At 45.3% G+C, this 19374-nt stretch overlaps 1 protein-coding gene across 12 annotated transcripts in view; it reads left to right on the top strand.

Moving 5' to 3' along the window:
• LOC134537324 (ras GTPase-activating protein raskol) overlaps positions 1-19374 on the top strand; it is a 327338-nt gene that overhangs the window by 257675 nt on the left and 50289 nt on the right. Inside the window, exon 1 of one of the 12 annotated variants that reach the window (XM_063377634.1) lies at positions 13920-14675. The exons of the other annotated variants lie outside the window; for them this stretch is intronic. Coding sequence (XP_063233704.1) covers positions 14423-14675 — 253 coding nt within the window. The 5' untranslated portion in view covers positions 13920-14422. Of the gene's footprint in view, positions 1-13919; positions 14676-19374 lie in introns of those variants that run through there. 12 annotated transcript variants of the gene reach the window in all.

The following is a 19374-nucleotide window of genomic DNA, read 5'->3' as shown; positions in this document are numbered from 1 at the left end:
TCCCATGATGAGCGCCGTCTCTTTTGCTCCCCAGGAGTTTTAACAGTCAGGAGCAAATGAACCTAGGTCTAAAAGAGTTAGTAAGTAACTCTCATGTAGCCTAAGAGAACGACTTGAGGTTTATTTATTTTTTTAAGCCTGGCACAAAGCAGACGTTTAGAAAAATACAATTAATTGCCAATTACGATTCGTCTGAAGGTAAAACTGCTTAGGCAATACATAATAACTTGCCACAAATTATGAGAGCTTAATCAAATTATGTTGTATGCGTCTAAACGTAGATCGTAAATAAGGATGAACTCCACATAACCTGATGTAACTAAAGTAAAGCGTGTTAACAAAATAAATATAAATCACCACTGTTATCTGTAACGTGATGTTAGTCGTGCTAATGACGGCAGTACCTACACTGAACACTCGGAAGAACACAGCAGTAGACGACCAGCAGACTACCAGCAGTTAAAATGGCTCACTCTCGCACAAAGACGCAAAATGCACATACTTATCCTTGCTTATAAGGTGCTGCAGCAGGTATCACCTCATTATATGTCAGCCGGTATTAATTACCTACATAGTTACCATAGCCATGACACGCGATCCACACGCAACCCAATGCTATCTATCCCAGTGCACTCATCCAAATGTCTGTCGGGATCTTTTGCAACCGTGAGTAGCAGGCTCTGGAATAAATTAGACCAAGCGACAAGGCAAACAAAAAATCTAGCATCCTTTAAGTACAGGCTGAAAAAACATCTTTGTAACAACTGCTTACCATGACCACTTCACTGCTACCCTACTGCTTGATTCTGTGTGTGAATGTGCGAGTGACTGGTTTTAATGTAGTAGCACCTAATGTTTTTTTTTCTTTTTTTTTTCGGTTTTGATACTTTTTGCTGTATGTTTAATTATTTTCCTTTTTATGTATGTCTATGCTTAGTCTTTAATTACTTTATAATTAGTTATGGTTGAATATTTTGTAATAGTTAATATTTGAACATTAAGTTAAAATTTTAATTTGTTCTCTTAATATTTAGTCTATATCATGCTTAGTTTTTAATATTCAAATCTTTGATGTAATTGCAGAAAAGTGGTTAAGTGTAAGAGAAGGCGTAACGCCTTAACTTCGCCACCAATAAAGACGATAAACAAACAAACAAACTACTGGCCTCCAGAGAACCCGACCGGCCCGAGAGTAGAGCTGCTTCCCGCGCGCTGAGTGAGTGTAGAGGGATGGAGAGGGCAGTGGAGGGGGGAGCCGTGGCCGACTGACACACAGCACGCGGGCCGTGAATGTCGCGTGCTTGCAACATGCTTGTGGGGGGGGGGGGGGGGGGGGAGAGATAATTCCAGACCCCGAGCTGCTTCCACCGCCGACCACTGCCCTGCGGGTCAGGTACGCTCTGGTCGAAACACGACAGCCACCCGACAGTCTGTGTGTAGAGGCGTCTTACACGAGTTCTCTAGTGCGTACGGTACTGGTGATTACATGCAGCGTGGACTCGGGAGTGAAGTTGGGTGTGTGTGTGTGTGTGTGTGTGTGTGTTTGTGGGGAGGGGGGGGGGGGTAGTTGGAGTTATAACCCCAAATCACACAAATCCTGTGCTCCTGGTTAGATGTACCGTGGATTGTCAAATGATAAGTTATCTAGTTGTAGAAAGTCAGTGACGACAATGTTAGTAATACAATGCCTTTTTTCATTTGTTGACTAATTTTAATCAACGGCTTTTAAATAGAGACGCAAAATTCTCGTTATTCTCTGTTATTACGATTACCTCCACACATGTGTAGTAAAATAAGTCGGTGTCAGTTGCCAATTGGCTGCTGCTATGTTATCCTCAGTTCGTGTTGTAGGCAATGCCTTTGTGCCATTTGAATTTGCAGAGTTGTTATTGGTTTCTTGTCCTTTTGAGGCGTGTAAAATCATCCATGAGCGCAGGTATGTTTAATGCTACACAGTCTAATCCCTCTGCAAATAATAACAAGAATTGAGCCATATTAAACCAAACCAATAAAGCACATATTGTAAGGGTTCATTTAACCACACCAGTCGACCACACAGGCAGGCAAGTGTCCCGAGGTGATTATACACCGCACTTCGACTTGCAAGTTGCGTGTTTCCTTCTAAACAAAGGTAAACACACGTTGACAGAAGAAGCATGGTTTTGCTTTAGACTAGCGGCATGCATATTCCGCGAAAAGATTTCGAGACTAGGTGAACGTTAAAACACTGTAGCATCGTCTGTGTTTCGTGATGGGTAGAGACCGGAAAAATTCGCGGATTCATTTCGCGATAGGCTAAAATTCAAACACATATACCTTTAAGCTGCTCTTGTCATTGGTTCACTGTTCATCCGGACGACTCCGGGCCAATGGGAAAGACTCAACCAAAGAAGTATCGCATCACAGGCAAACCAGTTGAGACGACTCACAAGTCAGCAGCCAATGAACAGGCGTTATTCTCCCGACTGAGGACCGTGTAGTCTATCCTGAAGGTCATCGAAAACGCGAATTTTTCCAGTCCCTAGTGATGGGGTGAGTTTCTTTCGGGTCCAGGTCTACTGTCTCAACACCAATCACAACACGTCCTGACTGGCCTGACTTCTCCCGCAGACGGCCGCCTATCACAAGGAAGAAAAAGCTTGTGTGGCATGGGCGCAAATCTGTAGGATTTCCAGGGGGGGCCCGTGAATTCTGTGGTTTAAGAATTTTGCGCTAGAGGTCAACCGAAACAAGTCTTCTCTGGATGATAAGCTCGTATGTTATACACTTTATTTTTACGTAAGTGATATTAACAATAAAGCAGAGCAACATATGTTTTAGTAATTATTAATTAATGACTATAAAAAGTGATCTCTCAAACATGTTTGAATAATTTGATAACCTAAATACATAAAATATCCATGAAAAAATCTATAAAAATAATATACGTGAATGTAATGCAAATAGATAACACCCCACCCATACATTACCATTTTCCAAAAGTGTTTATTCTGATTTCAATTTAAAAATAAATGATTAAATTAAAATAAAACAAATATTTAAGGGGGGCTCCCATACAACAAACGTGAAAACAGAATAAAATTTCACAAATGATGTATTTCTGTTGCCGCTGTAACAAGAAATACTAAAACAGAATAAAATAAATATTTAAGTGGGGCTCCCATACAACAGACATGATTTTTTTTGCCGTTTTTATAGATAATGGTACGGAAGCCTTCGTGCGTGAGTTCGACTCGCACTTTGTCGGGTTTTTTTTATGCCAAATCACATAATTACTGCGATTAAAATGCTGTTCGTGAAATTCTTTGTTCGCAGTTTTTGATGCGCCCCAAAAACACAAAGCGTCAAAGCTAATAAACGGATCAACATCAAATGAACGATCGAATCATATTTAAACCCTTTAAGACTATTTTATTTAGTAAATGCATCAACCAGGTAATAAAGAAAAAACTTAATGACACAAATGAAAAATCTCGGAGATAGAACTATGAAATTTATCCTACAGCTAATTGAACCACATACATTTCTCGGCTTATATTTAGTATAATCAGTATTTTGGCAGTGAATTATTTAGTTAAAATATGCCGCTTGATTAGTTATTAAAGAGACGCGTTTGCTTCCTTATTAACTTAAATACGGATGTGTAACGTGTAAATACTTCTTTCTCACTCTTACTTCTGTTTACTCGTGCAGTATTGCAGTTATCAAATAACAAATGTTATAAAGTAATTATCGGCCATGAATTGTGAAAATTATCGTTTGATAATAAAAGGGGAATGATTTTAAATTCCATATTGACGAGGGAAAAAAAAAAATTATTCCCTGTATATTCACATGTAACATACAGAGCAGCTAGCCTTACAGAATGGAGATGAGCTAAAAAATTCCAGAAAATGGTATATAAGTTCAGTTCGTAAATAAACTAAATTCTGCTATAATTACTGTTAAAGTATTAAGTTGTTTATTTACTGGAAAAAATAACGTTACATAATCACTTAAATAAAATATATTACCTAAATAATAGTCACTACTTATAAAACAATCAAACTTACCAGGTGAGAATCAGATTCTGTTTTCCGTGTCTTCCGCGTCACGAACTTATCCATGTTGATGTTTGCCAACAAAGCAGAAGACTGGCGCATACGAGAGCAAAACCACTTTAAAAACAGACTACCTGAAACCTATAATACTGTAGTTTCAGAGGACAAGGTAGTGTGGGTAACAATGGGGAGGAAATGCTAACGGAACCCTACCCTAGCTTCCTCCTTTGGAATGAACGGTTTCTAGGAATTAAGGGTTTCAAAGTTCTCACTGGAAAACTCCATACCATGGCTTTCGCAGAAGGGGTAAGGGAAAATAACTACGGAACTCGAAGGTAGGAATGTAAAGTATGTCAAAGTGTTTGTCATCGTTGTAAATAATAATCTGATATATATATATATATATATATGTTGTGTACACCATTAACTTTAAAATCACGAAGTGGGCCCCCCCAAGGAGGGGCCCATTAATTCCAGGGGGGGCCCGGGCCCCCCTGGCCCCCCGGGATCTACGCCCATGTTGTGTGGTATACCTTGTGTAGTCTAATAGGCATTCACATTTTTTTTGACGTGATTACTTATTATTAGGGGCACGCATTTTTCGCGAATAAATCTGAATGCCTTTTAGACTGCAACAAGAACTACATCCACACGAGCGGTTTCTTCCTTGTGATTGGCGGCCGTCTGCGAGAGAAGTCGTTGCCTTGTTTGAACGGGCCACTCAGGACGCATTCGCTTCCGCACTGAATTACTGTGATTGGTGTTGTGACAGTCGACGTGGAACTGAAATAAACTCACCCAATCACGAAACACAGACGATGCTACGGTGTTTTAACTTTCAGCTAGTCGCGGAATCTTTTCGCGAAATATGCATGCCCCTAAGTATTATATATCGATGAACGCCGGCTGTACGCACGAAAAAGCATGACTCATTGTCACGTTCCGCCTGAGCCGAACGTGCAAACGAGAGCGCGGAACAAGCGATAGAGAGGCACGATCGGCCTAAGCGTTCGGCTTGTGACGCATCTATCTCGCTTCCACTCACGTTATCACGTAAAATTATCGTCCGTAAACCGACTTTACAGACAAACCCCCCCCCCCCCTTTTAATTTATATATATTTTTTAAAGCTCCATGTTCAGATTAGATAAACTCAAATGTACGTATATTTACCTAGATCCGTGGATAATTTGCAACCAGCATCCTTCGCAAACTGGAGGTGAACAGTTCGAACAGTGTGTTGGTGGCTCGAGGACTGCACTCCACGGCCCGAAGGCCGGGACTACCCGAGTTGGCCAGCACCAGGATGGCTTGCAACAGCCTCTGGTCCGCCGGCGCAGTCGTGCTGCGGAGTCTATCCTGGAGGTCAGCGAAAATGCGAATTTTTTTAGGTCCCTATTCATACATCATTGTATGCTGCAACATATGCCTTTTATCCTGCGTTTGTTAAGCTTTTCGTTATTGATAGATAGGGACTGGAAAAATTCGCGTATTCAATGACCTCCAGGATAGACTCCAAGATACTGTGCATACTCGGGCAAACTTCACCTGTTCATTGGCTACTGACGTGTGAGGCGTCTCAATTGGGAGACTCGTGATTCGACACCGCTTTGACCGAGGGTCTGTAATTGGCTCACAGTCCTCCAGGTTAACAGTGAACCAATAGCAGAAGTCCCATAAAAATACAATTATTTGCATTTTAGCGTGTCGTGAAATGAATCCGCGAATTTTTCCGGTCTCTATTGATAGATAGAGACCTGAAAAATTCGCGGATTCATTTCGTGTTATGCTAAAATTCAAATAATTATTCCTTAGTGCTGCTTCTGCCATTGGTTCACTGTTAATCTGGAGGACTGGGGGCCAATTAGAGACCCTCACTCATAGAAGTGCCGAATCACAGGCCACCCAGTCGAGACGACTCACAAGTCAGCAGCCAATGTACAGGTGGCATTTGCCCGAGTGTGTAGAGGATATTGTAGTCTGTCCTGAAGGTCATTGAACCCGCGAATTTTTCCGCTCTCTATAATGATAGATCCATGTATTTTTCGCGAAAAGACTTCCATCAACGTGAAGCTGTTGTATATTGCTTGCAGTCTACTTTGCTACCCAGAGTGTCCGTGGAATGATCGTGGCTGTTGTGACGTGGAACATTGAAGAGCGCGGGCTTGCAATCAGCTGACTGCCACGCATGCAACAAGTCCCTCGATTCACGCGCCCTCGTCTGAAACTGTCCAGCGGGTGTCGCGTGGTTGCATCTGGTCCTCGAGTGCGCCGCGGCTAGCCTCGAGCCTGCGAGGGCGAACATTAGGAAGTCAAATACTCGCTCGCCCTCCAGACGAACTTGGTGAGAAGACACTCCTCTTTGAGACAGAGTCACAGAGTCGTTTGACCTGACCAAATGTTGGGCGAAAAATAACAATTTAGAATGTTGTTTCAATCTTGTAAAATGGTTTCAAATTTGATTTTTTTTTACATCTCGACGAAAGGGTTTAGAACATTTGAATTGTTGATCTATGTTTAAACTTTTCGTTGGTGGCGAAGCAAAATAAAACGTGCCCATCACATTAAGTTAAATATTGTTCACTTGAAAAAAAAAATTATAAACACTTCGTTGAAATAACGCATTGTAAAAAAAAAATACCTATGTTTCACCTACTATACGTTTGTTCAACTCAGCCATTGTTATGTCTGCCAAAATCAGGGCTATTGCTAAACAACACGATCACGTACAGGTATTTAACTGAAGGTCGACAGTTTGATTCCAATCTTTGCATTTGTACGACTCGTATTAAACGCCCTGGATTCCCTCAGCTCATAACGGTTTCCCCCCAATACCTAACTTATTCTAAGTGTATTGGGTTGGAATAGGTCTGTGTTTGGGTGCGTGCGGGGTTTCAGCTATTCAGTAGGGGTAGCTGCTACCCTAAGCCTGCCTCCGCCTTCGAAGTTATTTCAGACGCGTGAGATGTGTTGTCTCGACTTCCCACCGCGGAGACACCCTTATTTCCGTCCACGGGGGCTGCCCCACTGGGAGGGCTGCCCCACTGGGAGGGCTGCCCCACTGGGAGGGCTGCCCCACTGGGAGGGCTGCCCCACTGGAAGGGCTGCCCCACTGGAAGGGCTGCCCCACTGGGAGGGCTGCCCCACTGGGAGGGCTGCCCCACTGGGAGGGCTGCCCCACTGGGAGGGCTGCCCCACTGGGAGGGCTGCCCCACTGGGAGGGCTGCCCCACTGGGAGGGCTGCCCCACTGGGAGGGCTGCCCCACTGGGAGGGCTGCCCCACTGGGAGGGCTGCCCCACTGGGAGGGCTGCCCCACTGGAAGGGCTGCCCCACTGGGAGGGCTGCCCCACTGGGAGGGCTGCCCCACTGGAAGGGCTGCCCCACTGGGAGGGCTGCCCCACTGGGAGGGCTGCCCCACTGGAAGGGCTGCCCCACTGGGAGGGCTGCCCCACTGGAAGGGCTGCCCCACTGGAAGGGCTGCCCCACTGGGAGGGCTGCCCCACTGGAAGGGCTGCCCCACTGGAAGGGCTGCCCCACTGGGAGGGCTGCCCCACTGGAAGGGCTGCCCCACTGGGAGGGCTGCCCCACTGGGAGGGCTGCCCCACTGGGAGGGCTGCCCCACTGGGAGGGCTGCCCCACTGGAAGGGCTGCCCCACTGGGAGGGCTGCCCCACTGGGAGGGCTGCCCCACTGGGAGGGCTGCCCCACTGGGAGGGCTGCCCCACTGGGAGGGCTGCCCCACTGGGAGGGCTGCCCCACTGGGAGGGCTGCCCCACTGGAAGGGCTGCCCCACTGGGAGGGCTGCCCCACTGGGAGGGCTGCCCCACTGGGAGGGCTGCCCCACTGGGAGGGCTGCCCCACTGGGAGGGCTGCCCCACTGGGAGGGCTGCCCCACTGGAAGGGCTGCCCCACTGGGAGGGCTGCCCCACTGGGAGGGCTGCCCCACTGGGAGGGCTGCCCCACTGGGAGGGCTGCCCCACTGGGAGGGCTGCCCCACTGGGAGGGCTGCCCCACTGGGAGGGCTGCCCCACTGGGAGGGCTGCCCCACTGGAAGGGCTGCCCCACTGGGAGGGCTGCCCCACTGGGAGGGCTGCCCCACTGGGAGGGCTGCCCCACTGGAAGGGCTGCCCCACTGGAAGGGCTGCCCCACTGGAAGGGCTGCCCCACTGGGAGGGCTGCCCCACTGGAAGGGCTGCCCCACTGGGAGGGCTGCCCCACTGGAAGGGCTGCCCCACTGGGAGGGCTGCCCCACTGGAAGGGCTGCCCCACTGGAAGGGCTGCCCCACTGGGAGGGCTGCCCCACTGGAAGGGCTGCCCCACTGGAAGGGCTGCCCCACTGGGAGGGCTGCCCCACTGGAAGGGCTGCCCCACTGGGAGGGCTGCCCCACTGGAAGGGCTGCCCCACTGGGAGGGCTGCCCCACTGGAAGGGCTGCCCCACTGGGAGGGCTGCCCCACTGGAAGGGCTGCCCCACTGGAAGGGCTGCCCCACTGGGAGGGCTGCCCCACTGGAAGGGCTGCCCCACTGGAAGGGCTGCCCCACTGGGAGGGCTGCCCCACTGGAAGGGCTGCCCCACTGGAAGGGCTGCCCCACTGGAAGGGCTGCCCCACTGGGAGGGCTGCCCCACTGGAAGGGCTGCCCCACTGGGAGGGCTGCCCCACTGGGAGGGCTGCCCCACTGGAAGGGCTGCCCCACTGGAAGGGCTGCCCCACTGGAAGGGCTGCCCCACTGGGAGGGCTGCCCCACTGGGAGGGCTGCCCCACTGGGAGGGCTGCCCCACTGGGAGGGCTGCCCCACTGGAAGGGCTGCCCCACTGGAAGGGCTGCCCCACTGGGAGGGCTGCCCCACTGGGAGGGCTGCCCCACTGGGAGGGCTGCCCCACTGGGAGGGCTGCCCCACTGGGAGGGCTGCCCCACTGGGAGGGCTGCCCCACTGGAAGGGCTGCCCCACTGGAAGGGCTGCCCCACTGGGAGGGCTGCCCCACTGGGAGGGCTGCCCCACTGGAAGGGCTGCCCCACTGGGAGGGCTGCCCCACTGGGAGGGCTGCCCCACTGGGAGGGCTGCCCCACTGGAAGGGCTGCCCCACTGGAAGGGCTGCCCCACTGGAAGGGCTGCCCCACTGGGAGGGCTGCCCCACTGGGAGGGCTGCCCCACTGGGAGGGCTGCCCCACTGGAAGGGCTGCCCCACTGGGAGGGCTGCCCCACTGGAAGGGCTGCCCCACTGGGAGGGCTGCCCCACTGGGAGGGCTGCCCCACTGGGAGGGCTGCCCCACTGGGAGGGCTGCCCCACTGGGAGGGCTGCCCCACTGGAAGGGCTGCCCCACTGGAAGGGCTGCCCCACTGGGAGGGCTGCCCCACTGGGAGGGCTGCCCCACTGGGAGGGCTGCCCCACTGGGAGGGCTGCCCCACTGGAAGGGCTGCCCCACTGGGAGGGCTGCCCCACTGGAAGGGCTGCCCCACTGGAAGGGCTGCCCCACTGGGAGGGCTGCCCCACTGGGAGGGCTGCCCCACTGGAAGGGCTGCCCCACTGGAAGGGCTGCCCCACTGGGAGGGCTGCCCCACTGGAAGGGCTGCCCCACTGGGAGGGCTGCCCCACTGGAAGGGCTGCCCCACTGGAAGGGCTGCCCCACTGGGAGGGCTGCCCCACTGGAAGGGCTGCCCCACTGGAAGGGCTGCCCCACTGGAAGGGCTGCCCCACTGGGAGGGCTGCCCCGCGCGAGGAGGCTTCCCGCTAAGCGATAAATGCATTTCACAGAACTTCCGTTCTTCTGGCCCCTCTCGGGGGAACAAGGTTCCAAGTACCAACATGGGTTTTCTTCGGCGGATGGCTTTGCTAGGGACTTGTTGTTTTGGCGCGGTATGCTAGTCTGCCTTTTTATGACATGCATTGTTTGATGATTTTAGTGAAGTGTTGATTCCGGCCACGGCAGTGGAGAGCGCAACGTACTACGAGAGAGAGAGAGAGAGAGAGAGAGAGAGAGAGAGAGAGAGAGAATCTATATATTTGTACGAGGCGATTCTACAGTGGTTTGTCGTTGCTTTCGAAATAATACCCATCTCTTGAGCCGTGGGAAGGAAATGTTTTATCCAAAAACCTCTTTCCCTGTACGGGACTCCAACCAGGGACATTTAATGATCTTATCAGTTGTTCCGATCATTAGAACAAATGCGGCTGGATAACAATATTTAATTACTAACTCAGCTTTCAGTAATTTGCATTTATTACTTATTCAAGCACTTCACGTAGTTCTTGTTCGGCTGGCCTTAAAACCCTCTGCCCTCTTGCGTAGAATAAAATCATATCTTGCCTTTTCATGACTTGATGTAAGCTTTTGAACATACGCCATTGCTAAGCACATGTATGTCTGTAAAAGAAAACTACAAAAAACACAAATGACAAAAACATATGTATGCGTATGTCCAAAAGCTTACATCAAGTCATACACTCCCATTGCACAAATCTTTCAGAGATAATATTGCCTTATAATAAATGCATTTGTATTTTCTTTTACATTTTTGTCTGGTGTTTGTTTTAATCAAACAGTAACCACCTGGTATTAACGTTGTGAAAACTTGTTTTGAACGAAAATTCCTGTTTTAAATGTTATTTTACGGCCTGCCATTTGAGCCAACTCATTGAAGATTCGTAAGAAAAAAACGTAATCTTTTCGAGAGGCTGCTAATTCAAAGATAAGGCAGGCATGGTTTTATCTTTGACCATGACGATCCATGTGTTGTAGTTGGCAAAACTGGAAAGTTGCGCGTCCTGGCCGTTGCAACGTCCAGTCACGTGACGAAACTAGAGGAACAGGAGGGATGTAGCCGGCGAAAGTCCTGTTCGCGGGAAGCGAGAGAAATTGAGAGAAAAGACAGGTTTTTATCAGCGGTACGCGTGGCTTGTCTGCTTTCTCGCGATCGAAGAGACATCTTTACAATTGGCCACTACCAGCTCGCCAGCACGAACACACTAGAGCGCAGCGCAGTATGAAGTAGTCGAGTTGTGATGTTTCCGTTCTGTTAGTTTCTAGTAATACTGAGCGAGTCTAGCAGTGCTAATCCAGTTGGGTTGTTTGGCATATAGAATTATTTACTTTGTTTGTGCGTGTTCGCACCATCGAATTTCGAAATTTTCGACAGGATTCTTAATACCACGGCATTCCATATTATTTCTCTATTTATTTGCATATTTTACAAGACAGAACCGTGTTGTTGCTAAACTTAAATGTAATTTGTATTTCATATGTTATAAAAACCTGCATATTCAAATTAAAAGTGTATCTTGTGAAATAAATCTAAAGCCGAGAGTATAAAAAAATAGGTTAGCTAAATAAATACTGCGCTACTTACGTTATCTGTATTAATATTTTAACTCCAGAGAAAAAAATGTTATCGCAGGTTGATGATATTCGTGTCGAGAGAGGCTGTGAATCACTTCTAAGAAACTTCCTTCGTAACTCGACGGGGAACTAGTCTGAGATGACGTATCTGTACAGCTCGCGGCCAGCAAAGAACATTAACGGCAGGGTAAAAAAATGGGTACATGTACTTTGTACGCGCGTGAGAAGTTATTCTTCTTTGGCATCATTAAAAAATAGTTTTTAATTTAATGCAAATAATTCATTACAATAACATGATAAAAGGGCTGGAAAAAGATAGTCAACACAGTCAATAAAGTCCAGGTTAAATTTGAAAAATTAAATAAATAAAATTTAGAGAATAATAAATATATATGACATAATTTGTACTAAATATTATAAGATTCTTAATTTTAAATATTTATTATTGATTATTAAATATTTTAAAAGAAAATAAATAAGTTTAATAATAAATTAAAAAAATTAATTTAAGTTTATTCATTTTTTAAATATTTATTTTCTTAATTTAATATTCACTTTTCATTTTTATCAAGACGTTTTTATTAAATTTGTTCATTAATTTTTATAAATATTTATTATTTATTAAATTTAATAATGAATATTAAAATTTAATATTTTAATTTGATGTTCGATTTTAATTTTGATCACAAATTTTTTATTAAATGTTTTATTAAATTTATTTCTTTAGTTTGTAAATATTAAATAACCAATAATAAATATTTTACATTAGTAATTTAATAATATTTAGTATTAATTATAATAAATAATATTTTAATTTATATCAATAAAAATACATACGGATAGTTAACCTCAATTATATTGGAGCATTTGAAAAAAAAATAAGAATTTTTTTTACTAATATTTACGAATAGTAAATAATATTAATCAAAATATTCAATTTAAATCACTACTGAATATAATTTATTAACACATATATAATTCGCACTTGTATGAAACTAAAACACATGTGATTGTAGAAACTAAAAAAAAAAAAGTGGATAAATATTATAAACTAGCTGCCCGACCCGGCTTCGCACGGCTATACTAATGGAAAAAAATTAAGCCACATCTCCCATTTACAGTAATGGTAAATAAAAAAAAACAGTGAAAATTTATTACAATGCTGTATAATGTACCGGAGAGAAAATGAATAGCACCGATGGTTTCCCGACTCGTGCACGCAACGTACAACCTTTGAATATATATTCAAAGGTACAACTGATGTACCCGTACTTCGCTACGGCAGTCTATAGGCAGATCACTCTTGCGCCGCTCATTATACATGCCCCTCCTTGTGGGTACGCCACTGCCGCGCGATGCCCGTTGCCATGGAGACGCAGAAGGCATGAACAAAGCAAAATCCTGTTCTCATGCAGACAAAGTACCCACTGTTGCCTGGTTTTAACCACCCATGGGATCTAATTTTCGGAAAATGTTATCCTGCGTAACATAAGGAACATTACTGTGAAGTTTCAAGTCTGTAAAATATATATATATACTTGAAAAAATAAAGGGCAATAAAAAAAACAAATTAAACACAGAGAGAGGAAAAAAACAATAGTTTAGGTTTGCGATTTAAAGGGATAAAAAGTATTAAAATACTAATTGAACTCTTATGAGGGTATTGATTGCTTCGTTGTTAATATCACACGGGTGTTTTTTACTTGTATGGGAAAATTAAGAATGATAAGGCATCTAGTGCGTGGCAACAATGTTAATAGGCAATAGGAAATAAACTTCTAGCGCCTGCGGCATTGTCAACACACACTTCGTACGTGTACTGCATGTTGTATCTAACCCCCTCCAACGCATTTGATTCAAAATTCGACTTTTAGTAAGGATCCCTAATGTTATTGATAATATAATATAGCCTATAGCCTTCCTCGATAAATGTACTATCCAACACTGAAAGAATTTTTCAAATCGGACCAGTGGTTCCTGAAATTAGCGCGTTCAAACAAACAAACAAACTCTTCAGCTTTATAATATTAGTATAGATATGAAAACAGTGATCAGAGGCGACGAGCGTGCCAACATTCGCGACTAATAGAGGTTATATTTCTATTTTGTTGGTACCTTCTTTTCGAGACTTAATGAACGCTCTAGCGGGCAGCTTCAACCTGTTAATTTTGTGTTACAGTGATGCGCGCGCATCTTAAAAATTCACTCTCATCATTTTTTCATAACGCACCTAAATAAGTATAACTTCAAAAATAAATGTAAGTATGGAAAACCTCAGGATATATGGTTTGAGTTACGTGCGGAAACGGATGTTGTTTTATAGCGTTTGTAGACTGCGCTGGGAGTCGTTGTTTGTCAACAACGGAATAAAAAAGGCTCGGGTTGTAGCGGGTGGGATGGCGCGGTGCGCTGGTGTTTGCGGCTGATGTTCTTTGCCGCGCGGTTCCCGCGGAGGGGAGTGGAGGGGATGGAGGGCGGGAGGGGTGCGAGGGGAGTGGACTCACCAGTCCGTGGCTCGACCGCGCGTGGCTGGCTTCGTGGCGGCCCGCCTTCAAACATATCGTATTTTCGGACGTGTTTTGTTCCGCGATTAGAACAGTAACAACCGCTATTTTTAAGCGGTTCGTTTGTGATTAATCCCGAGGTTATTAAATCGTTTTTGCGCAAGAACTAAAGCTTTGTTTAGTGTGCTTTTGGTTTGTGTGTGGTCCGTGTGTGGTGTCTTTGAGAAAGAGATTCTTTTGTTTTGTTTTTTTTCCTTCGCCTTGTTTTATCGTGCGTTCGTCGACTTTTTTTTTTTTTTTTTCGAGGCGCGGAGAAGCCAAGTTTACGGAAGCGAGTGTAACGCAGTTACAGAAGAACCCAAGTTTCACGAGTTTTCGGACCATGCGGCAGAATGTCGTGAAGCTCGTACTGTCGGAAGAGCTGTGCATCCACGGGTCGGCCGAGTGAACAGACTGCGCCCCACGACAGCCGGCAGAGAAGAGCCGTCGAGCACCGCCGATGACGGCCTGTGGCCGGGGCGAGTAGGGGCGAGTAGAGGCGAGATGCTGGACAAGGAGGAGGCCAGGCCGGCGCGCCGCAGGTCCACCTTCTACGTGTCGCTGGGGTCGCCGCAGCCGCCGCGGTCGTCGTCGCTGCTGCAGCTGGCCGCCCCCGCCGCCCCCGGCAGGCAGCTGTCGCAGCTGCGGCGCGCCGCCTCCGCCGCCGCCGCCTCGCCGCAGCAGCCGCCCCTGGTGGTGGTGGAGCAGGCGCGCGAAGACCCGGAGGACGACTGCAGCGACGGCGTCGTGCACTCCGGTAACCTCGCTCTCGCTCTCGCTCTCGCTCTCGCTCTCGCTCTCGCTCTCGCTCTCGCTCCACTAGAGGTGTCAAAGTAACGAAAAAAATAGCGTACCCGTATGTATTCGTTACTATAACAATTAGTACTCGTTACTATCGTATCGTTACTCGTTACTACTGATACCGCAATACATGCAACGAATCGAGTCGTATTGCGTACGCGTACGGTATGACGTCGCGTAAATAATAATAAATAGAATATAAACAATTAACAATATTTGATAATTAACAGTTTTTGTTAACCAAGAAACAATTAAATCTCATTAGAGCGGCTTTATATATATATATATATATATATATATATATATATAAGAACAAAAAAACGTGAAAATACGTGATAATTAAAAACAAAAACATACATATTTCTAATTTGTAAAAAATACTTTCTTACGTTGCTTCTGTTCCAATCTCAAACTTTGTCTACACACACAATACCTTTAATAAACAGTAAAAAACTTGGACGACGAATTTCCAAATTATACTTTACTTAATAAACAAATATCGTTCTTTGTAACGTAAATTCATCGAATATGCGCGCGCATGCGTAAAACATACGAAAAATGCGAGTAACGAGATGCAGCCGTGTGTAATGTTTCGTTACTCGTTACTAGATGGCGCACCCGTTACTCAGTACCGAATGCATACGATTTGCTACAGGTCTACTCTCCAGCATGTTGCCATGCCTGCAGGATGCTCGACATCTACATTCAGGGGCGCATGTTGCACACCGCCCATGTTCCGGCCCCCACGCATGCATGGGTAAGAAATATTGTAAAACATACAGGAAGTTTACCGTAAACCCATAGGTTTTGACGTTTACGTCAATCAATCCCGTTTGACAGTCACGATTTTGCAAGCGTAAACTGGCCTCCCCTCAATGGTCTGTGTCTGGCATGTTGCATAACGAGACCACCCTAGCGCCACCAAGTCGTCTTGTGAATGTAAACACCGAGGTCACGACCTACTTGTCCCGCGAACCTTTTACTCTAGTTCTTACTAGTTTAGGCTTACCGGTGCAGTGAGAATGTGTGTGTATATATATGTGTGTGTGTGTGTGTGTATATATATATAGTGTGTGTGTTAAAGAAGTATCCGCTCTATAAAATTAGTCATGGTGGAGATTAGTTATAATGGCACTATCAGTAGGTCCTCATTCATCAATAATGTGTAGCACAGAGCAGTATGTCTGTTCTCAATTTAGGACCCTATTGGCCAGTTGCACCATTGTGCTCTTCGATCCGCGATCCAATGATCTTGGCCCAAGAATGATCTATGGATCTGATCATTCCTTTAAACGTTGCGCCGACACATACTGGGACTACACGGGTCTTTGTGCGCGTGAACCGAAGTTCACACATTTCCAATCCGCGACAACAGGCACAAGCAGTGTCGAAGGAATGTTAGGTTCATTTCTGTCGGTGGGCTGGAACATGAGTCGCTACAGTCGATTATGACTCGGCGAAAAAAGGTTGATTTGATTGCCAGAAGATAGCAGTACATATAGTCATTCCTCTTCTGAATTTTAATAACAACTGAAAACACATACTGGTATGGTATTTTAAAGTTAATACAAAATGAAGCTGTCGGAAATGTGAATAGGTCTTGACTAAAAAACATGGAAAGTAATCATGACGAAATAAAATATTAAAACCTTAAGCTAACATAATAAACATTCCAAACATTTAAAATATGGGCATTTTTCGTGAGACGAGGTTGTAATGCAAGATACTTGTATTACAACTTGTAATACTTATTGTATTAATATTATATTCTGAAGTTTCGTAAATTACACTCTAATATTTGCATCTGATGTAAGTCCGTGAAAGTGCGGCCATGCCTGCTCGCGCTGACTCGACCAGATCACTGGTGTGGACCGCATCACTGCCCAGTGTTCCCAGCAGGGAGGGCCTGACCAGATCACTGGTGTGGACCGCATCACTGCCCAGTGTTCCCAGCTCAGTGGTTGGCCTCGTCTGTTGCACTTGCACAACCCTCGGGCCGGCGGGAGGTCACACGGTCACACTGCTGAGACACGTCACAGGCCTGTGTGGCGGCGAGCCCGACTCCCGCCGTGTTTCCTACTAGTCCCGCCAGTTCTCTGCCGAACAACTGTCTAAACTTCCGAACCTTGTTAGACATCACCGCTGTCTCTTGAAGTTGCTGGGAAGCTTTCATAATAATAATACGCGTGAAATAATAACACGACTAGTCTGTGAAAGTAAGTTTAATCCTGTTAGTAACGTTTGGTAATAATACAAGTATGGACTGGGAGGGAAGGTCGTCCTTCACGACTGATAGCAGTTGTGGCGCTGGTTCAGTGAATGACTTGTCTGGGCAATATTGCTCCTCCCCCCTCCCCCGTTCTTCACTCGAGCAACACATTCGCGCTGTCGCGTCGGTCTGATGGCGCAGATGCGAGTGTGGCGTTTGATGGGTTCATGTGAGCTGTGACGGTACAGTCGCGCCAGACCAGAGCTGTCAGGACCTTGAAGCTCCGCGGTCAAACACATCAGACAGCATCATCTGCATCTGACGTAATGAACAATATTCGTCAATGAGAAGCATCATGAATGCAAAAAAAAAAAAAACTAAGCGCGAAAAAAACATTTTTTTTACAAACTTTAATTTTAGGTTTTTATAATTTTGTTGCATTTGTATTTCGCTAAGTTGCTTGGAAACTGAAAACGAAGTACGTGAAAATGCAAATAGGAATTATAAAAATATGTAGGCATGAAAATAACAGGTTTGGCTCAAAGGTAAATATGTAGTTGGGCGATATTTTCTAAAGTTTTTTTTTAACATTCCGAAAATACTTTTATTCTGTGCTTTTTAACTTCCTCTGTTCATAAAACCCGGCGGAGATAAGAAATTCCAAATACTTTAGGAGATATCGAATTTTTAAATTTTCATCACAATATCTGTGCATTCATGCGGCGTTCACCATTGTTTCTTGTTTACGAGTATGAAATTGTTTTTTTTCTTGCGGCGTTCACCATTGTTCCTTGTTTATGAGTATCAATTTTTTTTTAATTGGAAAATGTTGTCACGTGAACTTAGGTGAGTTTGTAACGTTTCAAATGTTAATGTTTTATTTTTGTTATTTGTATATTATTGCGCAAGTAATAAGTAAAAAAAAATTACGTGAGTTCATCCTTTGTCCCGGTTTGTTTGGTCAGGTCAGTTACATTATAAATACTTAAAAACTAAACAAACATTAAAATTAATTCACATTATTTTTAATGTCGTCTTAGTTTGAAAGTATTTATAATGTAACTGACCTGACCTAATCGACTATTTTAATTAATTAGGCATTCACGAACGCACGGCAAAATAAAAAAATTGCATCGGTCGAATGATTGCACAGGTCTTGTACTTATTGCAAAATAAGAACGGCGACATCTCCTAAAGTATTTGTAATTTCTTATCTCCGCCGGGCTTTATGAAAAGAGGAAATTAAAAAGCATAGAATAAAGGTATATTCGGAATTTTAAAATTTTTTTTTTTAGCAAATATCGCCCAACTACATATTTACCGGCCCAAGTATATATATTAAACTCTTAGTTGAAACTTGATGAGAGTTATTATAATTGCACTAATGCACGTGGCGCGAGTGTCCGGCCGGAGTGTGCGGCCCTTGTTGGACCGCAGGGGCGGAGCCTGGAGCCAGCCTTGGCCCGGTGTCTGCCGGCGGACTCCGCCCCCACACGGCGTGTCGCAACCCGGGCGACTGCTACACGAGGTCCCGCTGCTCCGAGCCCGGAGGAGCGGCCTGAAGCCAGTCCTCGTGTGCCTGGAGCGTGGTCATTAGCTTTTCCTTTACCCGTTGCTTATTGGGTTAGTGCAATTACCACCGATATTTCTCTCTACCTTTTACGCATGGCACATTTTTCTTTTGCTGCCAATTTTGTGCCGGATACATGCTTCGTATTATCTGCTACTTGCAACAAAGCTGCCCGAGTATGTGTGTGTGTGTGTGTATATATATACACACATATATATAATTTATTTATTCTCGTTGCGTCAAGTTCACTCAGTAGTTGTCAGTTTCCAGAGCTGGTAATGCGCGCAACCCAAGTTATGTAGTCTTATTTACGGAATATCTATACTTGCAATAAATCTGTTAAGGAATCATCTGTATAGGATATATTTTTCAAAATGTGAAAAACAAATGGGACAATAAGACGTGATGAACAGGGCAATCCAACAATATAAAATATTTTGCCTGTTAATGTGTTATAGTAATTGTGTCCGACGGACAGTGATCGTTGATTGGTCCACGCAACCCTCTTACATCATGGATGGATGTGAGCAGTGGTCCGAATAATTGGTCAACCTGAACTTTTGTTCCTTTCTAATCTATGTCCTTTGGAAGCATAGAATAGTGACACTCTTATCTGCGGTTTCTTGTTATCGTTTGAAAAAAAAAATTAAGCGCTCTGAAACAGAAAGGAATAAATAAATATAGATTTACTCCCACAACTTTCACAAGTAAAATAAATATTCTAAATTTAGCTTCGTACTCATTTACAATGCAGGAAAACAAAAACAATTGAAAAACATTAATTTGGCGCTCTGTATTTACTGCTCTCTCGTGACTACTTAGATAAGTGGTTTCGGACATCCACAGGGGCGTCGCAGTTGTAAACAAGGCAAAGGG

Source organism: Bacillus rossius, chromosome 12 (assembly GCF_032445375.1).
Source record: "Bacillus rossius redtenbacheri isolate Brsri chromosome 12, Brsri_v3, whole genome shotgun sequence".
Classification (NCBI taxonomy): Eukaryota; Metazoa; Arthropoda; class Insecta; order Phasmatodea; family Bacillidae; genus Bacillus; species Bacillus rossius.
Note: the sequence above shows the minus strand (reverse complement) of the source record. Positions and strands in the feature narration are given on the sequence as shown.